We start from the raw sequence: 23,163 nt of genomic DNA on the forward strand, positions 1-23,163 counted from the left end.
TTTTCTTCTGAATATAACATACTGTTACTTATTTTTCAACTGCCGTGGTCTCCTTGTTGTAATACTAGTTATAAACCAAGGAAGTTGATGTTTTGAGATTTATCTTGATTAAAATCGAGATGCCTATGAACGCAATGATGCAATGCCCATCAAAGCTCGATTCCCGATCTCTAAAACAGAAATCAGTTTCCAGAACCAAATCACAGCATCAGACTGTGAATTTATTCGATTCACAATAACTAAATTGACCCTTGAGATAGCGAACCTTTGAATCACATAAGCAAGACGGGGGAAACCCAGGTCATCATAACCGCATCATACGTGAATTGATTCTCATGCTACTCTACATCATACTCATTTCTTATACCCCCAAACTCCAAATCTTGTACACTTCTTCGTAGCCAAAACGGCTCTCATAACTTTTCCCAGGCTTACTGGCTGATACCACCGCAAGGGCCACTGTGGGTGTGAGTGTGCTCGCTGGACCTCTTGAGCATCTGGGCCTTGTCGGCGTCCCATCTCCGGGAAGCCTTGTGGACCTTGGGCAGAGTCTTAAAGCTCTTGGCGTACTTGGCGACAGAGTTGGCGATGCTCTTGGTGTTCAGGAGGTAGGCCTCCTTGTTGAGGTTGGCGATGTTATCACCGGCCTGATGGTAGTTGACATCGTATGCGACACCGGCCTCGCCGCCGAAGAGCTTGGCCTCCTTCTCGGTCTTGAGCTGCTCGGCACCAGTGAAGAGACCACCAGAGGGAATGCCATTCTCGATGAAGGCGGCGTAATCAGATCGGCCGCTGAATTCAGAGGGGACATAGGGCTTGCGGTTGGTCTTGAAGAACTTCTCAAAGTCCTTCTCAAGGACTTCAGAGCCAGCAGGGCCAGTGAGGTTGAAGGCGTTGCCATCACCGTCGTAGATACCATAGACGTAGTTGGGGCTGGCAATCTGGTACAAGTTAGTATAGATTTAATCAAAAGGATGAGAGTCAACCTACCATATCAAAGTTGAGGTAAGCACGGATCTTGGAGATCTCAGTATCAGAGCCGTTGATAGACTTGATGTAGTGGTAGGATCCAAGAAGACCGAACTCCTCGGCGCTCCAGAAGCCAAAGCGAACGGCGTTCTTAACGCGGAACTTGGAGAGAGCCTCAGCAACCTTCAGCACGCCAATAATACCAGAACCATCGTCGCTGGGATATGGTTAGTCAATGACACCATTGAATGTCTCCGTAACACTTACTTGATACCAGGGCCAGCAGCCACAGAGTCGGAGTGACCTCCCACAACGAGGACGTTGTTGTGGTCACCTTCCTTGGTCTCGGCAATGACATTGTAGCTGACACGGTTCTCAGTGATAGCATTAATGTCAAGATCAACAGTAACCTTGCCGGCCTTGATCTTCTCGAGGATAGCCTGGCCCTCCTCCTGGCTGATGCCAACAATGGGCGCGTAATCGCCGAAAGCAGCGCCGAGCGTACCAGACAAACTGCCGGGGACATTGTTGTACACGATAACACCGGCAGCACCGGCCTGCTTGGCATTGGTCGACTTGAGGGCAAAGGGGCACTCGCCTCGTGACACAAGCACGACGTTGTCCTTGGTCTCGGCGGGGAAATCCCCGACTTCGCATCCGAGGTTGGAGGCAACGACCAGAGGTCCCTCGACGGCGCCGCCGGGAGTGTAGGTCATAATGGAGGCATCGAAGTCCTCTCCGTTGACCTTGAGGGAAGCGGTACCCTGCGAGTAGAGCTCAGTGAAGGGCTGCTTGACCACATCATAAGTGCCGAGTTTCTTCAGGGTGTTGTAGATGTAGTCGACGGTGGCATTGTGACCACCGCTGCCAAAGGCACGGTTTCCTCCATTGGCATCAGCAAAGTCCTGAAGCTTCTGGGACCCGGCGAGAAGTCCGTCAATGTTTATGAGCTTCTGCAGCTTCAGCGAGTTGACCAGGGGCTTCTTGCTGCTGCCGGCGCTGACCAGTGAAGGCGCGGCCAGGGCGTAGAGGGAGAGCGAAAGAATAGAGGACTTCATGATGGGCTAGAGACAAGATTGAGCAGCTACCTTCAGAGACAGGAGAGGCAGTGATGAGCAAAAGGATTCACTCGAGCGTGAGAAAAAGGCCTTTTATAGGTGATATTCTGTGTTATGCAGATAGCTACAGCACTCTCATCTCAACTATCCTCGGTCAACGACCTTCTTGATGCCCTGCATGGCACTTCTGCATAGCACAATATATGATTACACCAATCACGTCAACGGCAGCGTCACGGCGACCATCCCAATGGGGCAGTTGTAGGGATGCGCGGGACGATCGTTTCTTGGCGAGCGAATCGATTCCCCGCCGCAACTGCCTCTTCCAGGAACTAGCGCCGGGCTCAGATCCCACGTCGCGTGGAACTTTTGGTGCATTCGCAAGTGTGACCTTGGTTGATAAGGGCAGGTCGCAAGGCCCTGGTGGCTAGGCGCCGAGAGATAGGCGTGCGGTGGCGGTGATGTGAGTGGCTCAATCCGTGGGCTGGTCGCTTTAAGCATCATTGTAGGGTTATCTGTTGTCACCGCAGGGGTCTTGTCGTCACCGCGGAATGGACTGATGTAGGACCGGGCGCTCCGAGCGGAATCTTGGGAACTCTTGCAAGCCCAGCCACAGCATGGTTCCTTTGTTTGCACTAGACCTTTCGTATCTCAAGGCCCTAGTCACTTTAGATACGCAAACTTTGTCTGAACACATCGACCTGCCTTGATTGTATGATGCTTTGAAAGCTGCTTTGTCTTGGCTCGAGCACAAACCCCGCCTGCTTTATTCCTCAGGACCTCTCGATTTGTGGCTGGTGAACAATGACACCCAGGGTCTTGTGTGAGCCTGAACAAGAAGTCTTAGGCATTTCGCCACCTTGGCATCTATGAGGCGAGTCCAACCAGGATGTCGTGATAGTGCCTCAGCAGACCTCGGTTGGAATGTCTCTCATGAGAGAGCGCGTCCAACACGCAAAGGCTTAATGGAGAGAAGACTGTTTAAAATCGAATAAGTCAATGACCATGATTCTCGCTCTCAGCCCGACATCAACCACCTTGCGCGCCGCCTTCATTCAGATACGTAATGCAATGATCAGTGATTTCTTCACAACCGAAAAATAATTCACAGATGCCCAGTGTTCTAAATCAGTGTAGGTTAGCTATGGTTTAACGACCGTCATCAACTGACTGGGCTGGTCGGTGATCGCTTGTTCGGCGATGCGTCTAGGGTCGCGCGTCCAGTTAAGCTTAATTCAATAGCTTAACCCAATTCTATATCTAGTCCCATGACCACCAGCACTAGCCAATAGCCATACGCATATCTTGCAAAACATCATCTCTACAGACTCGCGCCATTTATACATTCACGATGTGTTCCTCCGCTCAGTCCAACAAGGCCACCTGCCTAACCAGAGCCGCCGAAGCCCCCGCGCCAGTTGACATGGCTAATCCTATGTGTGCATGCCCTTGCGGCTGCCTCGTGGTCGTCAAGCCTCCTCGAGGCAACGTATGTGGTTGGTGCCGCCTTTATCACGCTCAAGATTGAGGCTAGTGTTGAAACATATGACCCATGAATGTTCTAGAATGAAGGACCAGGCAGGGTGCATAGCAAGGTGCATATAAGACATAGACAAATCAAAGCTCTTGAACCTACTATTCAACCTAGGTATTCCTAAAGATACGCCAAGGAGTTTAATGCACGCAAGTTGATCAAGATGCAAGATTGGGTATTCCATGAGTTCAAGAGAGTAAGGTTGGATATCTCCTAATCCGTCAATAGAAAAACCTGAATATCCTTTGTTTCCCAGGTAGATGAAATGGTTTAGAGAAGAAAAAGCTGGCCATGCGTTTTATACATCTAGCCGATTTCATTCACTGTATGATAAATGCTCCACAATGCATAAAATTGATCAGCGCCCGTCGAAGGAATGCAAGCCAGTTTGAATATCTCCAGAAGTCAACAGGCCATTGAATTGGGTGGAAAGAGTACTAGGCTGTTTTGAGCCATTGGGCAATTTCTTGTACGTAGAAGAGGACCAGAGGCGGGCTCGCCTCCAGTCATCATCATCGCCTTCGTCACAGTCAACGAGAAAGGAGCAACTTTTGGGGCTCTTTCTCAGGCTAAATCTTCATTTCTATTAATTGATTAATTGCCCTTACTATTTTATATTATATTTGTCTCACTGAGAAGTGCGTGAGACCTCTCTTTCAAAAGCCCCTGAAATCTACAAAGGCGTTTTCATCTGGCTGTGGTTGGGTGTGTGCTGTTTCTCCAACAAACCATCACAAACTCTTGAGGATACCTGGTTAGACCCTTTTAAACCTCATCAGAGTAGGTACATTGTAAATATGACAGTCTGTGATTTGGGCTATTCACTCTAGAGCACGTGAGCATCTGCCTTATTGAAAGTCTAACGCCCCCAACATTCAAATCCCCTCACGTCAGAGTCAACGCCGCCATTTCAGTCAGGGTTGTTCCTTTTCAACCTCAAATTTTCGGAACATCGATGCCCCGTCACCTAAAAACACAAGTCAGTTTCCCTTCGAAATGAGCGCACAAGAGCCCAACCGAACAAGCCGCGGCAGCTGCTCCACGAGACTTTGCGCGAGATGCCAGGGTGCTTGCTTCGATGACAGCCGCAACGGAGGCTTCATTTCCCTGTCACAGGGCGGTGAAGAGATACTCGAGATTCCCTCAAACTATAAATCATACTCCGCAGGGAGAGGCGCAATTGTACCGGCCAATTTCAAACTCTGTGACTGGCTGCCTGGATTGCCTGTCTTATCCGCTTCAACGGAATGCGATTTCTGTTGCTTCCTCAGGTCGGCTATCGTGGAGTCCAAAATAGGCTGTCAATTCGAGGCACAGGAAATCCACCTCAAGTTGTCCTATGGGTGGTGGCCTCGGAACTTGGACTTGGAATTCGCTCTGTATGGCATGTGTATGGAGATATTCCTCCCTGGCGACGAGCATGCCCTCCAAGCGTTCGTTCCCTTACACCAACCACAGTTAAATAGTCGACTAATCAAGGCGCCAGACTACGGTTCACTATTGACTCGGAAGATGGTGAGGTCCACAACTTGTCAGTTTGCCCGTGACAAGGTGCTGATACCAATGATGCGCCTAGAGCAATGCCAAAGATGGCTACGAGTGCACCCGACACCATCTTCGGATTTTCTCAATCAGCAGAAGATAGACGAGATAAGCGCTAAATTCGGTCAATATCCGTTACCAAACTCAGACTTCTTTCCAACTCGCGTCATTGACCTTGGCGCCGATCCAGAGGGAGAAGAGCTCAAACTTGTGACGAAGCATGAGTGTCTTCACCAACAGTACGCTGCTCTTAGCTATTGCTGGGGCACTCCCGAAATGGCAGAAATGCAGTTCAAAACTTTGGGATGCAATCTCCAGGACCGACACTCTGGCTTCAAGCTCTCTGAGGTATCCCCAGTGATCAAAGATGCCGTGGCGGTATGCCGAGCTTTTGGTGTGAGGTACCTCTGGGTCGATGCCGTCTGTATCATCCAGGACGATGATTACGATTGGGAACAAGAGTCTGCCCTCATGGCCATGATCTTCAGGAGTGCTTACTTTGTGGTCGCTGCAGCCGCATCCGACTCGTGCAACGAGGGCTTCCTCTCCTTGACCAAGCCTTTCATTCATTTACCGTTCCAGTCAAAGCTCAAGCCAGACATTCAAGGATCATACCGCCTCTTGCCACTGCCAGCTTATAACGACTTCGGGGTCCCGTCCGTTTTCTCCAATCTTGCAACAGAAGATTACCTATCATCTAGGTGGCACAACAGAGCCTGGGTCTACCAAGAAAGAGTGGCAGGGCAAAGAATTCTTCTCTTCGGGCGGACAGGACTTTCGGCTCAATCCCATAAAGATACGAACACTCTCATCTTTGCACACGCAGGAGAAAGGAACCTCAACCACAAAGGATGGTTCCGAATAGTGACAGGCTTCTCAGGGACTCGATTGACACGTCGAACAGACAGGCTCCCGGCCATATCTGGCTTGGCCAAGCTATACCAGGATGTCCTCCAGGACGAATACCTTGCGGGGCTATGGAGAAATGATCTTTACAAAGGTCTTTTCTGGCAGTCCGAATTCTCAGATCGCCCCCGTCAGGAGCTCACCGCTTACTTGGAGTCGCCGGATCCATACATTGCGCCCTCATGGAGCTGGGCCAGAGAAGGTTATTCTATATCTGTTTCTTTAGAGCACATTCTTGATCTTCGGCAAGAATTTGAAGTGCTGCAACAAGAATTCGCACTCCTCGATGCCAAGATGGATACAGTCGGTTCCAACCCGTATGGTCAGCTAAAAAGCGGCAAGCTCACTTTGCGATCAAGAGCTTCAGAGATTCCATCTAGTTGGGACTTTGTAGATGAACTTGGCTACCTTGATGGCGAGGAGAGAATTCAATTACGGCCTGACTGGAATTGGTTTATCAAGGGAGAAGGGAATACGGATGGACTCACCTTGTTTCTTCTCGGATCTTGCATCATGGAAAGACCACAGCATTGCTATTGCCACGAGCTCAGCGTCAATGGGGGTAGCTTGAGCGACGAAATACTTGGCAATGCAAACGCCAAGGAAGAGCAGGCCTTGGCAGGCCTTGGAGCGTTGGACCTGGGAGATTTGGATCGCGTTGAGGAAGACGATCAACAGCTGTGTTTGCATTGCAAGAAGCAACTCATCATGTACGGGCTCTTGCTACAGCCTGCCAAAGAACCGGACAAGTTCTTTCGGGTAGGCATCTTTGTTTCAGACCCCAACACTCATGTTCTTGGGGGCATGAACCTCTGTCAGGACTGGGAGACCAGAACAGTTGAGATTATCTGATTAGGCGGTGCCTCTCACACACTTTACAAAGTTCAACACTTCACAACTCGGTATTTCAATAATGAATTTGCAGTGAAAGTAATTCAGCTTTCTATTTTGTAAACATAGGGCACTTGGGGGCATTCGATTTCCCTGGCGACGGGGCTTGATCTTGGCGTATTCTGTTCTCTCTTTTGGCGCAGTTATCCCATCAAGGGCACAATATCAACACATCATACCATTAGATCCCAATGCTAACACGGTGGCCTTTTTCTTAAACTTCCTACTGCCTGCAGTAGAAGACTCATACCTCGCTGGCGTATTCTGTTCAATCTGTGGCACGCCGCCTAGAGTTGTTGGTATCAACTTCGTCAGCAATCACATCTCGGGTATTGAAAACTCACATCTTCCAAGCCCTATCCTCCAAGCCATCCGGTTGTCCCATGTGCTCAAGCGACTGCATAAAGTTGGTCAAGTCTTGGTGCAGCCTCATAGCCGCCGCATTCAGGGCTTGCTGGTGCATAACCAAACGATCCACGAGTCTCGTCTGGCCTGTTCCTTGAAGGGGTCGAAGGAAGCAGTCGATAGCTTCAGCGGACCTCAAAATGTCGTAAATCTGCTGCTGGCCGTCGAGGCAGACATCCATGTATGAGATATTCTCGTTCATGGTAAGAAGGGTTCCTTGCATGTTGACTGGGAAGAGAATTTCGATCTGCCTCGTCATCAGTTCGAGCTCACCAACTTCCGGAGCGGGTTCTTCAGTGAGTGGTAGAGGGTTAATCAACAAGTTACGCTGACGATCGACAAGATCGACCTGGTGGTTAAAAGCCATTGTCAGTAGTTGTGCGCTGGTGGAGTTGGGTGGATTAGTTGAGAAATTGTCCCGATTTGTGAGATGGTTTCAAGTTTGCCTCGACACCTGTGCAGGGTGGGATGCTCTTTATAGACCCTTAGAAAGAATGTCATTGACTCAATGAATGTGAACAAAGGAGCTGGACAAATGGAAGTCTACTGGACCGTGACACAGGCCTGGGCGTGAGCTGCTGAACATACTCTACATTGGGTGATAATTTACTTGGTACAGAAGAACAAAGCCCTTCTAATCCAACCCCAGATATAGTGCAACAGGGACAAGCTTTTAGTTCAAGATGGAGCGGATGTTCGATGCGAGAACAGAATCACCCACACTGCTAACACTAGAGGCACATTGGCTTGCACCGCATTTGAGTCAGCCGGTACACTGAAGTCAGCACGAAGAAATTCTTGTTGCCAATGAATGAATCACTGATCCAGCTATGGGCAGAACTGCTCGTTGACAGCCGTGATCAAAGAACATTAGCTCTTCAAAATTTGAAGCATTGTGGAAGCGCTCTGCGTTGTTACTGTTCTCAGAAGAATGCCTTTTCACGAGGCAGTTCGACCAGGTTTGCGCATGATGTGTGATGGTGTCTATTCATATATGTACAATCCACTGCTCCTTCACGTAGCTCATCTCCAGCATCTCTCTGTCCCAAGACAGCAAGCAGGAAGTAATTAGAAAATGGTATAAACGAGGCGCTTCCAAGCAGGGAAGCTGGCCAGCTCGGCGCGGTAGGCACGGATAGCCTCCCAGTCGTGTTCACGTCGACCTGTGTCAATGTCGATCTCCTCAATCTTAATCCACTTTGTTCGCTTCCAGAGCCATCCTCCGGCCCAGAATAGAAGCACAATGGGGAAGGAAAGATACTGCTTGAAGAAGCCCTCAACTGTTCCCATTCCTGACTCTCCAGGGGGGGCAACGATAGCAGTGTAGAACTGGGAAGGCTGTTAGCTTGTGTATCTTGACAATGGATTTTGAGTCTCTTTCTTACCTGAGCCATCATAACGATGATGACAAAAATCAGACCAAACCATGAGCCGTAAACACCACCAATGGCCTTGAAAGGAATCTCATCAAGGCTGCGGCCGTTGTGCTTCCACGCAGCTCGGAAGCGGATGTGGGCGACACAGATGGAAGCCCAAGTGACAAGCATAGACAGACCAGACAAGGCCAGCAGCCAGTCAAAGATGACGGGACCGGCGGCATCCAGGTTGAGGAAAGCCAGAAGACCAAAGAGAATGATGAAAATAACTGAGGGAAGAGGGCGACCAGCTCGATCAATCCAGGTAAAAATGTTGGGCGCGTATCCCTGCTGCGCAAGAGCAAGGAGCGTGCGAGAGCCTCCATAAACTGAAGCAATACCGAGAGACAGAACAGCCGACAGGATGACAGCGTTCATGTAGTGGTCGAAGCCCTTAAGGCCAGAATACTTGCCAACAAGGACAAAGGGCGACGCCTTCGTGCTGGAGTAGGAGCTAGAAGATAGCAGAGACTCATCGTTGCAGTCGATCAGGAGACCGATGAAGAACAGAGCAACGATATAGAAAAGGCAGATTCGCCAAAACACCTGCTTGACGGCCTTTGGCACCGACTCGGTAGGGTTACGAGCCTCAGCGGCAGCCAAACCGATCAGTTCAGTGCCAGCAAAGGAGAAGGCGGCAGTGACGAAGACAGAACAGAAGCCCTTGAAGCCGTTCTTGAAGGCACCTGGGTCCTGCCAGAGCTTGAAGCCAGAGTATGTGTCGTATCGTCCACTCGAAGGACCTCCACCACAAACAAGGACAAGAGCGACAATCATGAAAATGCAGACCGACGTGAGCTTGAAGCACGCAGCCCAAAATTCCTCCTCAGCGTATCCAAGGGTGCCGAAGACGTTGAGGATGATGATGGCGCCGAGGAAGACTGCAATCCAGACGCCGGGAGAAATATCAGGGGCCCAATATTGGATCGTGATGGCGCAGACGGTAAGCTCGAGGGGGAGGGAGGCAGCCCACTGGAGAACGTAGTTCCAGGCCATGGCGAAACCGAATGAGGGCTCGATGAAGCGGGTTGCGTAGGTGTAGAAACCGCCTGATACGGGGTACATGACGGCGAGCTCACCAAGGGCGTAGACTACAAGTGGTCAGTCGATATGTACGTGAGCAAGACAAAATTTCTTGACTTACCAACGTTGAAAACCATGATCCCGATGAGCAAGAAATCGAGGAATAATGTTCCAGGTCCCTACACGATCAGCATATTGTCAACCAGCAATGAGATGTCGTCACTTACACCCTTGGCCAGAGCAGATCCAGATCCAACAAAGAAACCAGCTCCAATAGATCCTCCAATAGCAACCATCTGCAGATGTCTCGGCTTCATCTTTCGATCAAGCTCGACAAGGCCAGGGCCGTAGTGCTTCCTCTGAAAAGACCTGGCGTTCAAACCAGTACGTGTCAAAAAGTCCTCCTTCTCATACTCCTGTCCGGTTCCCACGAGGCCCTCATTTCGAATAGAAGGGGCCTGCTCCTCGGCAAAGGCACCGTCCTTTGCCACGGCCTTTTCGCCCGTGACGGGGGCTGTGTCGACAACTTTTTCGACCGACATGGTGAATGGTATACTCCAAAGACGGAGAGATGCTGTGAAATAAATCCGGTATCTGGATCTCCCCCAGAAGATGAGCTTGAGGAGAAGAAAAAAGAAAAAGACCAGAGCTTGACTGAACGGGGCGAGGGTATTAGTACTATCCCATCCCATCTCTAGTCTCGGCCCCGTCAAGGGCAAGAGGACGCTACGCGATATCTCCACACATGGTCTCACAAAAAGAACAGTCTGATTACTCCGCGTTTTCCAAGATATGACAGTTTTTTCTTTATCCCCGGATTAAAGGAGTCGATGGTTTTACGTAAATCTCCATGGGGAAAAACTGTCAGTGGTTCCCAAGTCTATCTTGCATCTTGAAGAAGTCAATCTCTCATGCACTGACAGTGGAGCGCGAACCTGTGTTCTCCAAGTCAGCTTCAGCCGACGAAATCCGCCTACTCCGCACGGATGCATTCTCCACTGGACAGGGAGGGGGGTGCAAAATTTTGGAGTTCATGGACAGGCATGTGGCCGAGGAACCGAGTGATTGGGAGGTAGAATGGGTCATTTTGAGCCTGTGATGGCTTCTTTGGCATTTGCAGTTTATAATTGTTTATTCAAATTGTTATCAGACTTGATTGTGGGTGCTTTAAAAGGTTCATCGCAGGTTGTTGAATGCATGAAGTTGCGCGACTCCTCACTTACCCCAACACCAGCCAAGCCATCATGACCATACATGATTCTCGAACGTTTCCTTGTGCGGCACAGATCAATTAAAAAAACCGACACACACTCATCACAAGCCATCAAAAAGATGCCTCAAGGAAAGAAGCCGAGATATGAGCCAAGCAAATTTATCACGCCCTTTGCCTTGTCAAATCTCGAGTCATGCCCCGTCGAGTTTCTATTTACATTACGTTAGTATTATGTTTGAGAAACCAGGGCCGGACTAGGCCCGCGCGCCCTCCGGACCTCGTCGGCGGCCCGCCGTCCCCGCCGTCTCCGCCGCCGCCGCCGGGTCGTGTCATGTTCGGCGCCGCCGGTCAAGTTGACCTTGCGCCGACGTCGGGGGAGAACCACGTGTAGGAGGAACTCTCTCATTGAGGCTCTTTGTATTGAATCTGCAGATGGTATCAAAGGTTCATGCGGAGTAAATGAGCATGCAGTCTGTCTTCTAGAAGCACACAAGCCCATGTGCATACATCTATCTTATCAGCAATTAACTGCTTCAAGCTTCTCCATTGTAATTATTCCATATTACCAGTCAAATCCATTCCCGTCAAGTTTGTTGTTGATCATCCACTCGGCAACTAACCCCTAGTTTGGCCGGCGGCGCATCGTGGGCCTCACGTCAAAGTCCGCATTAATCATCAATATCCATTCTCACTCCCTCTTTTACCCCAGGTCAATCAATCTTGCAGTTCCCATTCCAGACCCCAGATCTCCATGCGCTACCGTTCAGATTATTTGGTAACAAAAACATTGCGTCTCGCGGGGTTTTCCCCACGGAATCCATCTAGATTCTCCCCCCCACTGAGGAAACCTGGAGTAGAAACCTGGGGCTGACGATGGCGAAGGTTTGCGCCCTGTGGAAGACGCTTTCAATCTTTTCCCGTGGGTAAGCGACCCCATATTATGTGTCCCAACCAACCGGGCCAAGGGGAAGTCTTGATCAGACCGCGGGGAGATGCCGAGACTGGACATTAGCACACTCAAGTCAGCTAAACTACTACATGTTGGGAAGAGAATTGAATTTTGAAACCACTGAGGCGGAATCTGTCCGATTATCCAGCTCCGCAATCACTCCAGTTTCTGTCCACTGTCCGGGGAAGTTTCAAATTCCGTAACAACCTGGTATGTCAGCTCTCTTTCGACATGCTCCCCTTCCTAATGTCTACCGACAGAGTGTAGCGCATTACCAAGACAATCCTGAAACCACAGCCTTTAGCCCTACTCAACAGCTACGTTGTAGTTGCTCAACGTCTCCACCCAACCTAGACTATCTCAGCCAAGTAAGGGATGCCTACCCTAATGGCAGCAAAAGTGACAACAACGAGAGCCCCGGCCTGCTTTCTGCTAGATCATTTGAGGCTCAGGCAATCAGTAAATATTAGAAGCATTATGAAAAATAACCAAAGGAGGGAAAGCCACTGGAAACCTTAGCGTATAACATCTTAAGCCATGGTTCACGAAATGCTTTCACAATAAAAACCATATGACAGTCCCAGGAAGTACCACGAGAAGGCAACCAGCAACAAATCATAGGCTTACGTTTGTGCTCGCTGACATAAAGGAAGTATTACCAGTCCCCGCCGATCCCGGATATGGCCATCCGTAAGGGACCACTATAGGCCGAGCCCCGCGAGTAATGGAAAACTTGGCTCGTTCTCGAAAGAATCCAAAGGTGGTCTCGTGAGGGGGGACCCCCATTCATTCCTTCAGCTTGATACCGCTTCTCCAATCCAGGGCAGACTCGACCAACATCCGACATCACGTACGAGTACGACTCCAACAAAAGGGCCGAACTTAAGCGATGCCCCATAAGTTTCAAATTTGCAAAAATATTCGGGGTAAACACCAACGCCAAGTCGCATCATGAGCCCGTTTTTCCTGACGAGTAGCAAGATGCCTGCGAGAAGAGAGGCTGATAACCCACCAGGGGCTAGGACGAACTCGGCAAGAAAATGCGGAACCCCTGTTGCGCCCTTTGTCATCTGCACCCTATGCCGGGGGCCGAGTTGGGCTCCAATATCGAATCGAGTGTTATCCAGGGAGGTTATCATCGAGTGTATGGGGTGCACATTTGGTCATGGCTCCTCAAATGATGATATTGGGTACGGTCGTTTGCCAGCCGAGAGCGATAAGCATGTCTTTAATTTGAATTAGTGCTGTATAGCCTTACAAATCCGTTCCTTCTTCTTATTCTTTGAGATGTCTGAATGCCTAGATACCACCCATGAGGGATAGACCAGCTTGATCTGCTCTCGGGCCACGACGTGAATGGCCTTCTGCCTCACTCCCGGTAGCACAGGTTCCCTACTGTTATAGTACATGAAAATCCTTCCGTTGAACAATATGAATTCCTTGTGGAGTGGCATGGTCAGCAGCCGGCACCACCAGAGGCCGACATCAACCGTGCATGCGATCCACCAGACTTGAACTTTAGAAGGAGTTTTCACTTTGACAAGACCGTATAAATGAAACTGGCAAACTATTCTCAACATGACACTCCAACGGTGTGATTCTAACCCTTCTGTTCATATCGACGTCTCCCAAACTTCTGCACCTTGCCGGCACCGTATCCATACATCCCACTAGATCCTGCTTGGACAAGCCACCGGGTGCGGCATACTTGTTGGCGATGCCAGCAGAAGTGTCGAGATAGTCCAGGTCGAGATGGATCACTCTAGGAGAGGCGCCTTTCTGGATCAGCAGCGACTGGAGCTCGTCTTTAAAGTTCACCTTTTCTTCTGTACTCCCCCGTACGACGGGGAAGCCAGCGTGAACGACACGGTGTCTCTGCTCCTCAGTGACATCGCGCATGCCGCAGTGAATCAGCTTTCGCTTCAGATTCAGCGGTCTGAAGCCAGGAATGGTCTCAAGAAGTGCCTTCCAGGCCTCCCCCTCCAGCATAGCAATACCCATAGCATCCAGGTAGCAGCTGAGAATTATGTCAGGAGTGTTGTAGCCATCATGGGCATCGAACCAGAGACACCCGGGGAGATCAGCATCGCGATAGAGCCGCGAGTTGGCGATGCCCGCCATGACACCAACAGTAGAGCTGCTATTCCCAGAGAGGATTAGTGGGAAAGAGTTACTCTCAACAGCCCGAGTAACAGCCTTGGATGTTCTCCGGTGCAACTCAAAACTTCTACCGATCTCACCCTCAAACTCGTCGACGGGCTCAAGCACAATTTCGTAAACGACGAGACCCAGCTGACGCAAAGCCTCGAGCAGACCAGCTTGTATCAGTGCATCGGGACCGCAGGCGACTTCTTTGTCGCGAACTCCCATGTGGTATGGTGATATGATTGCGGTGATGGTCTTGAAGACTGGGGGAGTTGGCTGAGAAGAGCCAAACAGGTTGTCTATGCCAAGGGAATGAAACCTTTCAAATCCATTATTTCGATTCGTGAATATTTCTCGGATACTGCCAAAGCAGCTGAGACCACAATCAATGTCATCGTCATCATGGTAGTAGGACATTGTAAACAAAGGGATAGATGAGTAGATGGTGATGAAAGTGTTGGGGGAGGGGTTTGATAGAGAATGAAAAGGAATAGAAACAGGAAAATATATGCCCAAACTTTATCCTTTATAAAGAGTCCAAGCATTCGAATCTGTGCCTCTAAAGTTTAGTCATGTCGTTGAAAGGGGTAGGGCGATGGCCAGAGAAACTAAGCCTCTAAAGTTGATTGAAGCGAGGAATGCCATGTTTGTGAACAGCCCAACATAATCCCGCACCTTGGGCAAATTTCCAATTAAAATTACAATACAGAAGTCTTTTGAATCACAATGGTCTCAGACACTGAGTAATGAATACAAAATTATGGAGAGTTCGAGAAGGTTATAGTTTGTCCGAGTATGTGATCCAGGGGTTCCCGACTATCTCGCACAAACAATTTCTCTGATAACTTTACCCAGCGCAGCACCACATAAAACTTTCAACCAAAGCTCCAGTTCCATAAGTTTCTTAGGGCCGCTTTCACGCATTCTACTCGTGCTTCTTGAGCGTGACATACCACGCACCGCTCTCCTTTTCCATCCACGGCCCCAGCTTGTCCATCTCCTCGGCAAATATAGCAGTAGTGCCAGCATCTTCGTGGAGCTAGTAAATTTCTCAGTCAAATTCCTTTGTTTCTGGACTGAGGATGCAACATACCTCGACACTCTCCCATCCGAGAAAGTATATCGCAAGCCTGCGTTGCTCGCCTTGGAGCCGCCCTTCAACCAAATCCACATCTCCGCCTCCAGTAGAGTTAGTATTGACCGCATAGCCCCAATCGCCTCCCACAAAGCCCTGCATCTGGTAGCAGTCGGTATACGTCTTGTGCATCGATATGTCAAGTGGAGGGTCCGAAAGAGCCGCATCCGGTTTCATTCTCATTGCGACCTGCAGCGAGATGTTAAATATTTTGGCATTCGGCACAAGTATGAATACCTACCACTTCGCAAATAGGCGCTTTCAACGCGGTCAGCAGATTAGTTGGGTCGTCATGCGCAACCTCGACCAGCAAGTTCGTGGCGCTGTTCTGTGACAGCTCATCGAAAGGCTCTCTGAGAGCGGGTCGCTGAGATAGATCCAGATTATCCGACCATTCTATCAAGAATCTTGTCAGCGATGTTTACAGTTCCGTGAGTTTGACGAGGTCACATACGGATTATCCAGGACACTTCATGCTTCTTCTTGGGCAGAGACGCCGCTCGAGTTTGCACCGAGTAGCCAAAGTACTGGATCTGAGCGCCAGCTGTTGCCACAGCTTTTCTGAGGCTCGAAAATGCAGTGCTTGAGATTGTGGTGGAAGTGGGGAGTGTGAAGCGAAGAATCTGCAACAACATTTTGACCGTGTGTTGATGGTCAAGTTGTTACTGGGCACTTTGCGGTTGCTGAGACAGAGAAGATACAAACGCTTTATACTCGATTTCCATCAACGCATTCCCTCTCAAACAACCCGGAAGGATCGCATCTTGGTAAGCAACTCACAAGGGTTGAGGGCAGCTCGGATGATTTGAGTTATAATAGGTCCCCTGAGAGCCGCACTCCTGCAACATGCTTTATAAGACACTCCTCAACAACAGAACGGGAACAGATATGGCCCTCTTCATGCCTACCCATGCATTCAACCCATGTTGTCGCTGACCATTAGCGCCAGGACGAAAGACGCTTTACCCTTCTCGGGCAGCGCGCGTCTCTACCCCTGATGAAGATCCCCCACTCATTCTCACCACCTTAATCACGGCGCAGCATCAGCAAACTTCCGTTAACGCCGTAATTCACAACATGTCATCACCGGCCTGCTGGACGTGCCGCCTTCGGAGGAAAAAATGCGACCGAACCCGACCCATCTGCAGTGCATGTGCTGGTCTGGACATTGACTGCCACTACAGCGCCGTGAGGCCTGAGTGGATGGATGGCGGGCAGAAGCAGGATGATATGACAAAGGCTATCAAAGCTCAAGTGCGACAAGGCTCTTCATCACGTCGCGACAAGGAGTTCTCTGTCCAAGTTCTTCCTCTTGGAGAGTCTTCTACCTCTCTCCAAGCCCCACCCTCGATTGACAGCCCAGCGTCGACTAGCTCTGCTGCGCCAGTGCACGCAACCGGCCAAGATGAGACGGATGATTTCCTCATGACACTATACCTAGACACAGTGTTCCCCTTCTTATTCCCGTGGTATCAGCCCACAAGCATAAGCGGCGGACGCAGCTGGTTCTTGGCCATCCTCAAGGGTCAGCTAGGCATCAAACACACTGCAATGAGCATCAGCGCCTATTACTTCGCGCTGAGTCTCGCCCAAGATGCGAGCCATACGCTACGTACACCGTGTGAGCAGCATGTGTGGGATACACTTGCGCTTCACATGAAGACTTCCCTCAAGATTATTAGGCAGGACATGGATGGCCTAAGCAAAGCCCCTCCACACACCAAAGCCGATATCTTCCGCCAAACGCATGTCTTGGAAGGCATTATTCAGCTATTGATCTTTGAAACAACCATGGCGAGAGGTGGCGATTGGAACATGCATCTGACGGCCGCATTGGCCTTGTTCAATGACATTTTCGAGACTCATGGCATGAAAGACGGGCAACATGATCTGGGTGTCGTGTTGAGAGCCATGGATCAAAATCGGCCTTTTTTCGACGGAATCAAATTGGGGTTCAGTGTATGGACAGCTGACCAGGCCTCCTTTCAATTCTTTGCCGCATTTCTCGTCTTTGCGGACATCATATCCAGTGTCTCCCTCAAGACTCCTCCCCGCCTTCAGCACTACCATCGCTCTCTCATTGCTGATCGTCATCCTTCTGTCGACTATTCACATGACGAAACTCGAGGGATCCGTATGGGAGACTACGTCGGGTGCCCTGGGTGGGTTCTCGTAGCTCTGGGAGAGGTTGCAAGGCTAGAGTCCTTGAAGCACTCAGCTGAACCCACGCAAAGGGCAGCCATAGCAGAAGAGGTGCGAAACCAAAGCATAGAGCTTGAGCGGATGCTAGAAGATAGTCTAGTCACTACTTCGAACTCGGCAAGCCAAACTCAAAATCGGGTTCCCGTGGTGGAGGCATGGATACACGCTACAATGCTCTATCTCACAATCATTATAGAAGGCTGGGACCCATCACACCCCAGAATCCTCCACGGCGTACAACGCATCCTGGAAATCATTAGCACAATGCCCTGGAAACTCTCCCTCCGCAGCACCATGTGGCCGTTCTGCGTTGCCGGCTGCCTAGCAGCATCGGAGCAGGAGGACATGTTCAGAAGCGTCGTGTCGGCGATGGGACCCTTTCAAGCATTTGGCACAGCTAAGGAAGCTCTCGGGCTGATGGAGCGGATCTGGGGACTTCGAAACCAGCTAGACAAGGATTCATGGAGTCTTTGTCATTGCTTTGAAGTCGATGGTGTTCACTTCCTGTTGATATGACCGCAATAGCATTTGCAGGGTTCCCTAAATAGGAAAGCGCGCGGCCTCACGCAGGGAGACAGTCAAGGTACCATTGTTTGAGCTTCGTCAGCACCAAGTGTTCACCAAGATTCCACTCATCATAGCACGTCTTAAGTGAAACGATTCGTGGACATAACGGGCTTACTATATAGAGGCTCACTTCCTCGCTCCTGGCGAAAAGTTCCAACCCAGACACCACAACCTCAGCTTTCTCCTCACACAACGTCACACTCCCTCCATTTCTCTACTCTTTCAACATGAAGGTCATCGCTATCGCAGGTGGCACAGGCCATGTCGGCCGCACCATTGTCGAAACCCTCGCCCAGTCTCCGTCATTAAAGGTCATTGTCCTGGGCCGCAAGGTGAACCTACCACGACTATCTGTACTCCACGTTGCACTCTGACCCATGTTCCAATAGGCAAGTCCTAGTAAACCCGGAGAGCCAGTACATGTTGTAGTAGATTATGCCAACGTTGCAGCTGTGGCCACTGCCTTGGAGCAACACAACGTACACACAGTCATATCCGCTATCCAAGTCGCAAATGAGGAAGCCTCCGCAGCCGAGACCAATTTGATCAGAGCCGCAGGCCAGTCTTCTTCCGTGAAGCGATTCATCATGAGTGGCTGGGGATCTCTTCCTAGCGAGATGTGAGTGTCCCAAGCCACCGACGATCTTAAAGCTAACCACAGTCAGGTCTCCCACATCCATCTTTCAGAAAGCCTCCCTCGAAGCACTTCGCAAGACAGACCTTGAGTGGACTCGCTTCGCAGTCGGCTACTTTCTCGATTGCTACAGCTTGACCTCGCTCAAGACTCATCTACCTCCGTTGTCCTTCGCCATCGACGTGGCAAACAAGAAAGCAGCCATCCCTGGGACCGGCAATGAGCCCATCGCGTTCGCCTACACATACGACGTGGCCAAATTCGTCGCCGCTTTTCTCGAGGAACCCAAGTGGGACGAATTGACTGTTTGCTACGGAGAAAAGACGACGTGGAACGAGTTTGTCAAGGTGGCCGAAGAAGTGACAGGTAAGTCATCGACCCACTCAATTGTAAAGCCATCTAACAACTCAAAGGTTCCTCCTTCGACGTGACCTACGACCCTCTGGAAAAACTTCAGAGGGGCGAAACTACCGAGCTCCCCGCGCAAAAGGCAGAGCTCGCCCTGTCGCCCTTCCCTGAGGCCTTGACTCGACAGCTTCTGGCTCTCCTGGGCATCTGGTCCGTTACGGGACAGTTTGACATACCACATGATGGCTCCCTCAACACCAGGTATCCGGGCATTAAGCCCGTGACTATTCGAGAGGCACTGCAGAATGGGCGGGAACGTTAGGATGGTGACAGTCCTTCCGCGCCATGCTAGCACAATCGCCTCTCATGTTAAGAGGCAGAATGTAGATTTAAACCCCTCAGCAGAGTACCAATCACACTGCCTTGATTTGTCAGGCCCAAACAGTATTCGCGTGTATCCATATTGAATATCAAGTAGCCACCCAAGAGGCAATACAATAAGGAGGGAGAAGCCTACGTATGGGCTTTCGCTGCAAAGTGCTGAGAACATGACTGATAGCTTCGACATCGGCCGGATCTACGCAAACAGCTGGATTGGGCAAGCAAGTATCGGGTGTTGGCGAGGCCGGGCAACACCAGTCTAACTAACGAGCTTAACAAATACAGAGTATATCAACACCAAGCCCACAAGGGCAGCGCTATTCATGCCAGGTCACTTAGCTGCATGTGTTCAAGTCCACAGGAGAGATGAGGACCTCACCCCGGTCTCGCTGCCTCATCGCACCTTGCTCAAACAAACGGATCAGGTCTCGGACCTTGTGCTGCACAGGGTCCAGCCTGTTGACCCGGGGAGGTTTCCGGACGATGCGGAAAATGAGCAGCAGGGCGCCGGCAAGGGTGCCGGCAAGGGCGCTGACCTGTAATAAGGCCCAAGGCACCTTCTTGGGTAGACCCAAGGCCAGAACAGAGCATGTACAAGTCCTAGGTCGGGTGTTAGCGAGAGAAGTTGATCCCAAGGTTGCCCCGAAGCTTACCACAAAACTACGGCTGGAGAAACGTCTCTCACTCGCGGTTTTTCTTCACTCTTGGCTTTGTCTAGAATCTTGTCTAGCGCGGCGAGATCCCGTACCGCGCTGTCATGTGAGATCTTAAGCAGCCAGACATCGCCCTCCGCATCGGAGTTTTCGCGGATGGCGACTTCTGGATGGACATGAAGATTAGCTGTGTAACTAAAGTCCAGGAGCAACCTGACGCACCCTGTGAGTGACCACCCGCGTTGATTTCAGCGCTAGAAGCCCGTAGGCGGTCCAGACAGTCGAAGTACTGGTTCATGTAGCGGTTCGCCGATCGACGATAGACTTCAAACAGTTCCCAGATGTCGCCTTCGTTCTCGGTTGGCGACGCTGTGTTCCAGAACGGCGCAGCCGAGGCCCGTCTAGCTCCGACATGTTGCTGGTGAGGGCCGGCAAGAGCTGTGACTTCATCGACCTCGTTCTCGCTCTGATCCATCGTGTCCGCTCTGATGTTTGTTGATGGTGATGAAGGGAAGTTGTGGCCACAGCCTGATTGATATCTGGGGGTTGACGTGGATGCAGATGAGTGGGCCCCTATGAAACTCCACGGCTTACAGGGCGCTGCAGATATCCCGGTCGCTGCAGTTAGAAAGTACTTGTGCTAGAAGACAAATCTCGTATCTTCAGAAGTACTCCTTATCAGCTGCTATCCTGGCTGAGTAATGCCAGCTCCCCTTACACGCCACAACGGGTTACCATCCCCCCTGATTCGCCCATGAGTTATCAACGCTTTATTCATAGGCACCCAAGACTTGCACTTTGTTCAGCTCATATCTCAAGGTGTATGCCAAGATTGCACACCATGACAAATCCCCCTCGTAATGGAGTTCTGCCGAGACACACCATTCGTCAGGCCCCAGCCGTGTTTCTCGACCAGCCCTCACTGAGGTGCTTTCTGTTGGCCGCTCTGTGTCGTCCATTGGTGCCATATCTGAGAGCCTGATTTCCAATATTACCTTGGGCTCGAGTTGATAAACCCCGCGCCCCGGAGCCGTAGAGTCATGCTGACATCCTGAAAACCCACCTACCCTACCCCTGGTCCCCATGTCTTTCTTTGGCTTCGGTCTCAAGTCCGAAAAGGGCCCTCGGGTCACTGTTCGTCTGCAAGTTTGGCACTACCATGTTCGGGGTCGATGTCCCGAGTTCAACCGCAATCTAGCAGAGTTATTCACTCACAAGGCTCTGCAAACACACTGGAGGATCCATCCAGCTGAGGTGGTAGAGCCCCCCAACGTCTCCAGCCGGGATGAATATGCTCCGGTCGAGGTAGGTTCATTAATAACCTACTTACCTTGAGTGGTCCAACCACACTGACTTGGCAGGTCGATTTTGTACACAGGAAGGCTACCTACGCCGAGCCGGTAGGAGATCCTCACTCTGGCGTCCGAGACATTTTCAAGCATATCGCTCCCGAAATTGTGTACAATTATTTCGTCATTGGACTGCAGAGTGCCCCTCATGCAATGAACATCTTCGCAACTGTAGGCGGCGAGGAAATGACGGATGAAGACATTAAGCGTCAGTATGCCCACAGCTTTATCTTCTTCCCATTAGAGCTTCGCCTGCAACGAGACCTGAGGCCAGACCCGATATCTCAAGGGGACAAAATGATGGAAATGTAAGTACTTAATCACCTCTACCGCCCCGACGCTAACTGAATTGCGCACATAGACTGCAGGCGGGGGTCATAACTCTCAGCACGTTGAGGGCGCTTGTCTGCGCCTTCAAGGTTTTCGAAGGGGGAGACATATCAAAGGCGGGCGACGTACTCGCTACCACTGACAAAACCCTGCATGAGCTCACTTCTCAGCTGCCATGGTTGAAAAGTGGTCTTGAGAAAGTGAGTGTTGCTCGTAGCCATAGTCGGTCATATCTGATACGTGCTGACATCAGATCCAAGGCAAGAAAGACCGTCCAAGGAGGTGAAGACGTGGCATTCCCGGATGAAACCTCGGCCGTGTCTCCCGTCCCAGTGAACAACGCAGCAAGTTCGTTCGAGCAGCTCCGCATCATGGCCAGGAATCTTGAGCCCAGGCTTACCCGGCTATCGAACGGAGAGAGTATGTCTCAGATCAACATGTTACTGCGTCTAGGGCTAATGCATCATCTCAGACCTCACGAATCAAGGCATCGTCGATACAATCCTAGACTTGCGCCAAGCCATGGTCCATCTCTCCAGATACGAGCAGTCGATGCAGGTTGTCGACAAGGAGGAATTTACCAAGTGGGACCGAAAGGTGATCAAGCATCGTACCCATCAATACGCAGCAACTGCCATCGGGGTTCTCGGTGTGGCTGCCATTGTCATCGCGGCCATCTTTCAACCCGACATCCTCACCAACCTCCTGGTAGATACTCTAGCTGGGGGCAGCATTTTGGGAGGCGGAGGCGTCACGTTGGATCAGAGAGCGAAGAAAGAAATGGCCTTGGTAGCGCACCAGAATGCCCAGGCTAGGGCCAGGAAGGGACGGATCGCGCTGAAGGAGGTCAAGAAGGCCCTTGAGGAGGTCCGAACCGACCTAGCCACCATTTTCATGGTGCAGGTGATGCGGCAACACGTCCAGGGTCCATCCATAGGACGTCACGAACTGGAGAAGGCGGTTACGATGCTGGGGGGCGATTTGGGTGCGCTGGGCGAGGGCGGTTATGACCGAGCCCTGATTGCGGATAGGATGAGGAATCTGGTCGAGAAGAGTCTACAGCTGGATGAGGTGTATCAGCAGACGGTGATGGACCTGAACTTGGTCATGGATGAAATAGGAACGGTACAACAGCCAGCGTAAACAGACGAGTCAGTGGGTGGTGTTGATACAAACCTAGTCAGCAGTGTTATGTTTGAGACCACCGTGTTGATGAAATTCCTTACTTTCCAAGGTCGACTTTGTCAATATCGACTCGTGTACATACTTGTGTCCAGGAAGTACCCAAATATCAAGCCTATGGCAATTCAAGAAACATTGCAAAGTAGACAGGGACATTAAAGATATTGAACTGGTACTCACTCACCACAGGCCAATTGCATCGAAATAGACTTTGTAGGATTCTCTCGGAACATACCGATCCCTTCATTGCTCCCCCACACCCCACAACATCCATGCTCAAGACAATGCACAATTTAAAAGAACGCCAGGGGTCCTTATCGCGCGCCGTTTTT

At 50.7% G+C, this 23,163-nt stretch overlaps 10 protein-coding genes across 10 annotated transcripts; 4 read left to right on the plus strand and 6 right to left on the minus strand.

Annotated features, from left to right (window-relative positions):
• Positions 1 to 431: 431 nt before the first annotated feature.
• Positions 432 to 2,027, minus strand: NCS54_01008900 (Peptide hydrolase; the record flags this gene model as incomplete). The annotated part of the gene is made up of 3 exons (XM_053155409.1): positions 432 to 941; positions 991 to 1,186; positions 1,237 to 2,027. 3 exons carry the CDS (start codon positions 2,025 to 2,027, stop codon positions 432 to 434), a joined length of 1,497 nt encoding a protein of 498 aa, XP_053011384.1.
• Positions 2,028 to 4,953: 2,926 nt separating this feature from the next.
• Positions 4,954 to 6,861, plus strand: NCS54_01009000 (Hypothetical protein; the record flags this gene model as incomplete). The annotated part of the gene is made up of 3 exons (XM_053155410.1): positions 4,954 to 4,994; positions 5,048 to 5,076; positions 5,138 to 6,861. The coding sequence occupies 3 exons, from the start codon at positions 4,954 to 4,956 to the stop codon at positions 6,859 to 6,861; spliced, it is 1,794 nt and encodes a 597-aa protein (XP_053011385.1).
• A 379-nt stretch (positions 6,862 to 7,240) lies between these two features.
• Positions 7,241 to 7,672, minus strand: NCS54_01009100 (Hypothetical protein; the record flags this gene model as incomplete). Its single annotated transcript, XM_053155411.1, has 1 exon — positions 7,241 to 7,672. One exon carries the CDS (start codon positions 7,670 to 7,672, stop codon positions 7,241 to 7,243), a length of 432 nt encoding a protein of 143 aa, XP_053011386.1.
• Positions 7,673 to 8,373: 701 nt separating this feature from the next.
• Positions 8,374 to 10,285, minus strand: NCS54_01009200 (Amino-acid permease inda1; the record flags this gene model as incomplete). Its single annotated transcript, XM_053155412.1, has 4 exons — positions 8,374 to 8,634; positions 8,691 to 9,811; positions 9,865 to 9,922; positions 9,971 to 10,285. 4 exons carry the CDS (start codon positions 10,283 to 10,285, stop codon positions 8,374 to 8,376), a joined length of 1,755 nt encoding a protein of 584 aa, XP_053011387.1.
• A 2,793-nt stretch (positions 10,286 to 13,078) lies between these two features.
• Positions 13,079 to 14,467, minus strand: NCS54_01009300 (Hypothetical protein; the record flags this gene model as incomplete). The annotated part of the gene is made up of 2 exons (XM_053155413.1): positions 13,079 to 13,131; positions 13,570 to 14,467. 2 exons carry the CDS (start codon positions 14,465 to 14,467, stop codon positions 13,079 to 13,081), a joined length of 951 nt encoding a protein of 316 aa, XP_053011388.1.
• Positions 14,468 to 14,975: 508 nt separating this feature from the next.
• NCS54_01009400 (Hypothetical protein) lies at positions 14,976 to 15,820 on the minus strand (the record flags this gene model as incomplete). Its single annotated transcript, XM_053155414.1, has 4 exons — positions 14,976 to 15,089; positions 15,144 to 15,374; positions 15,427 to 15,581; positions 15,640 to 15,820. 4 exons carry the CDS (start codon positions 15,818 to 15,820, stop codon positions 14,976 to 14,978), a joined length of 681 nt encoding a protein of 226 aa, XP_053011389.1.
• Positions 15,821 to 16,262: 442 nt separating this feature from the next.
• Positions 16,263 to 17,903, plus strand: NCS54_01009500 (Zn(2)-C6 fungal-type domain-containing protein; the record flags this gene model as incomplete). Its single annotated transcript, XM_053155415.1, has 1 exon — positions 16,263 to 17,903. The coding sequence occupies one exon, from the start codon at positions 16,263 to 16,265 to the stop codon at positions 17,901 to 17,903; it is 1,641 nt and encodes a 546-aa protein (XP_053011390.1).
• Positions 17,904 to 18,181: 278 nt separating this feature from the next.
• On the plus strand, positions 18,182 to 19,258 carry NCS54_01009600 (NAD(P)-bd-dom domain-containing protein; the record flags this gene model as incomplete). The annotated part of the gene is made up of 4 exons (XM_053155416.1): positions 18,182 to 18,286; positions 18,344 to 18,573; positions 18,620 to 18,954; positions 19,002 to 19,258. The coding sequence occupies 4 exons, from the start codon at positions 18,182 to 18,184 to the stop codon at positions 19,256 to 19,258; spliced, it is 927 nt and encodes a 308-aa protein (XP_053011391.1).
• Positions 19,259 to 19,652: 394 nt separating this feature from the next.
• NCS54_01009700 (Hypothetical protein) lies at positions 19,653 to 20,472 on the minus strand (the record flags this gene model as incomplete). Its single annotated transcript, XM_053155417.1, has 3 exons — positions 20,193 to 20,472; positions 19,971 to 20,136; positions 19,653 to 19,917 (listed from the first exon to the last, which is right to left on the minus strand). Exons 1-3 carry the CDS (start codon positions 20,443 to 20,445, stop codon positions 19,653 to 19,655), a joined length of 684 nt encoding a protein of 227 aa, XP_053011392.1. The 5' UTR covers positions 20,446 to 20,472.
• A 581-nt stretch (positions 20,473 to 21,053) lies between these two features.
• NCS54_01009800 (Hypothetical protein) lies at positions 21,054 to 22,792 on the plus strand (the record flags this gene model as incomplete). Its single annotated transcript, XM_053155418.1, has 5 exons — positions 21,054 to 21,275; positions 21,332 to 21,627; positions 21,681 to 21,849; positions 21,910 to 22,069; positions 22,122 to 22,792. The coding sequence occupies 5 exons, from the start codon at positions 21,054 to 21,056 to the stop codon at positions 22,790 to 22,792; spliced, it is 1,518 nt and encodes a 505-aa protein (XP_053011393.1).
• Positions 22,793 to 23,163: the final 371 nt, after the last annotated feature.

Source organism: Fusarium falciforme, chromosome 8 (assembly GCF_026873545.1).
Source record: "Fusarium falciforme chromosome 8, complete sequence".
NCBI classification, from domain to species: domain Eukaryota; kingdom Fungi; phylum Ascomycota; class Sordariomycetes; order Hypocreales; family Nectriaceae; genus Fusarium; species Fusarium falciforme.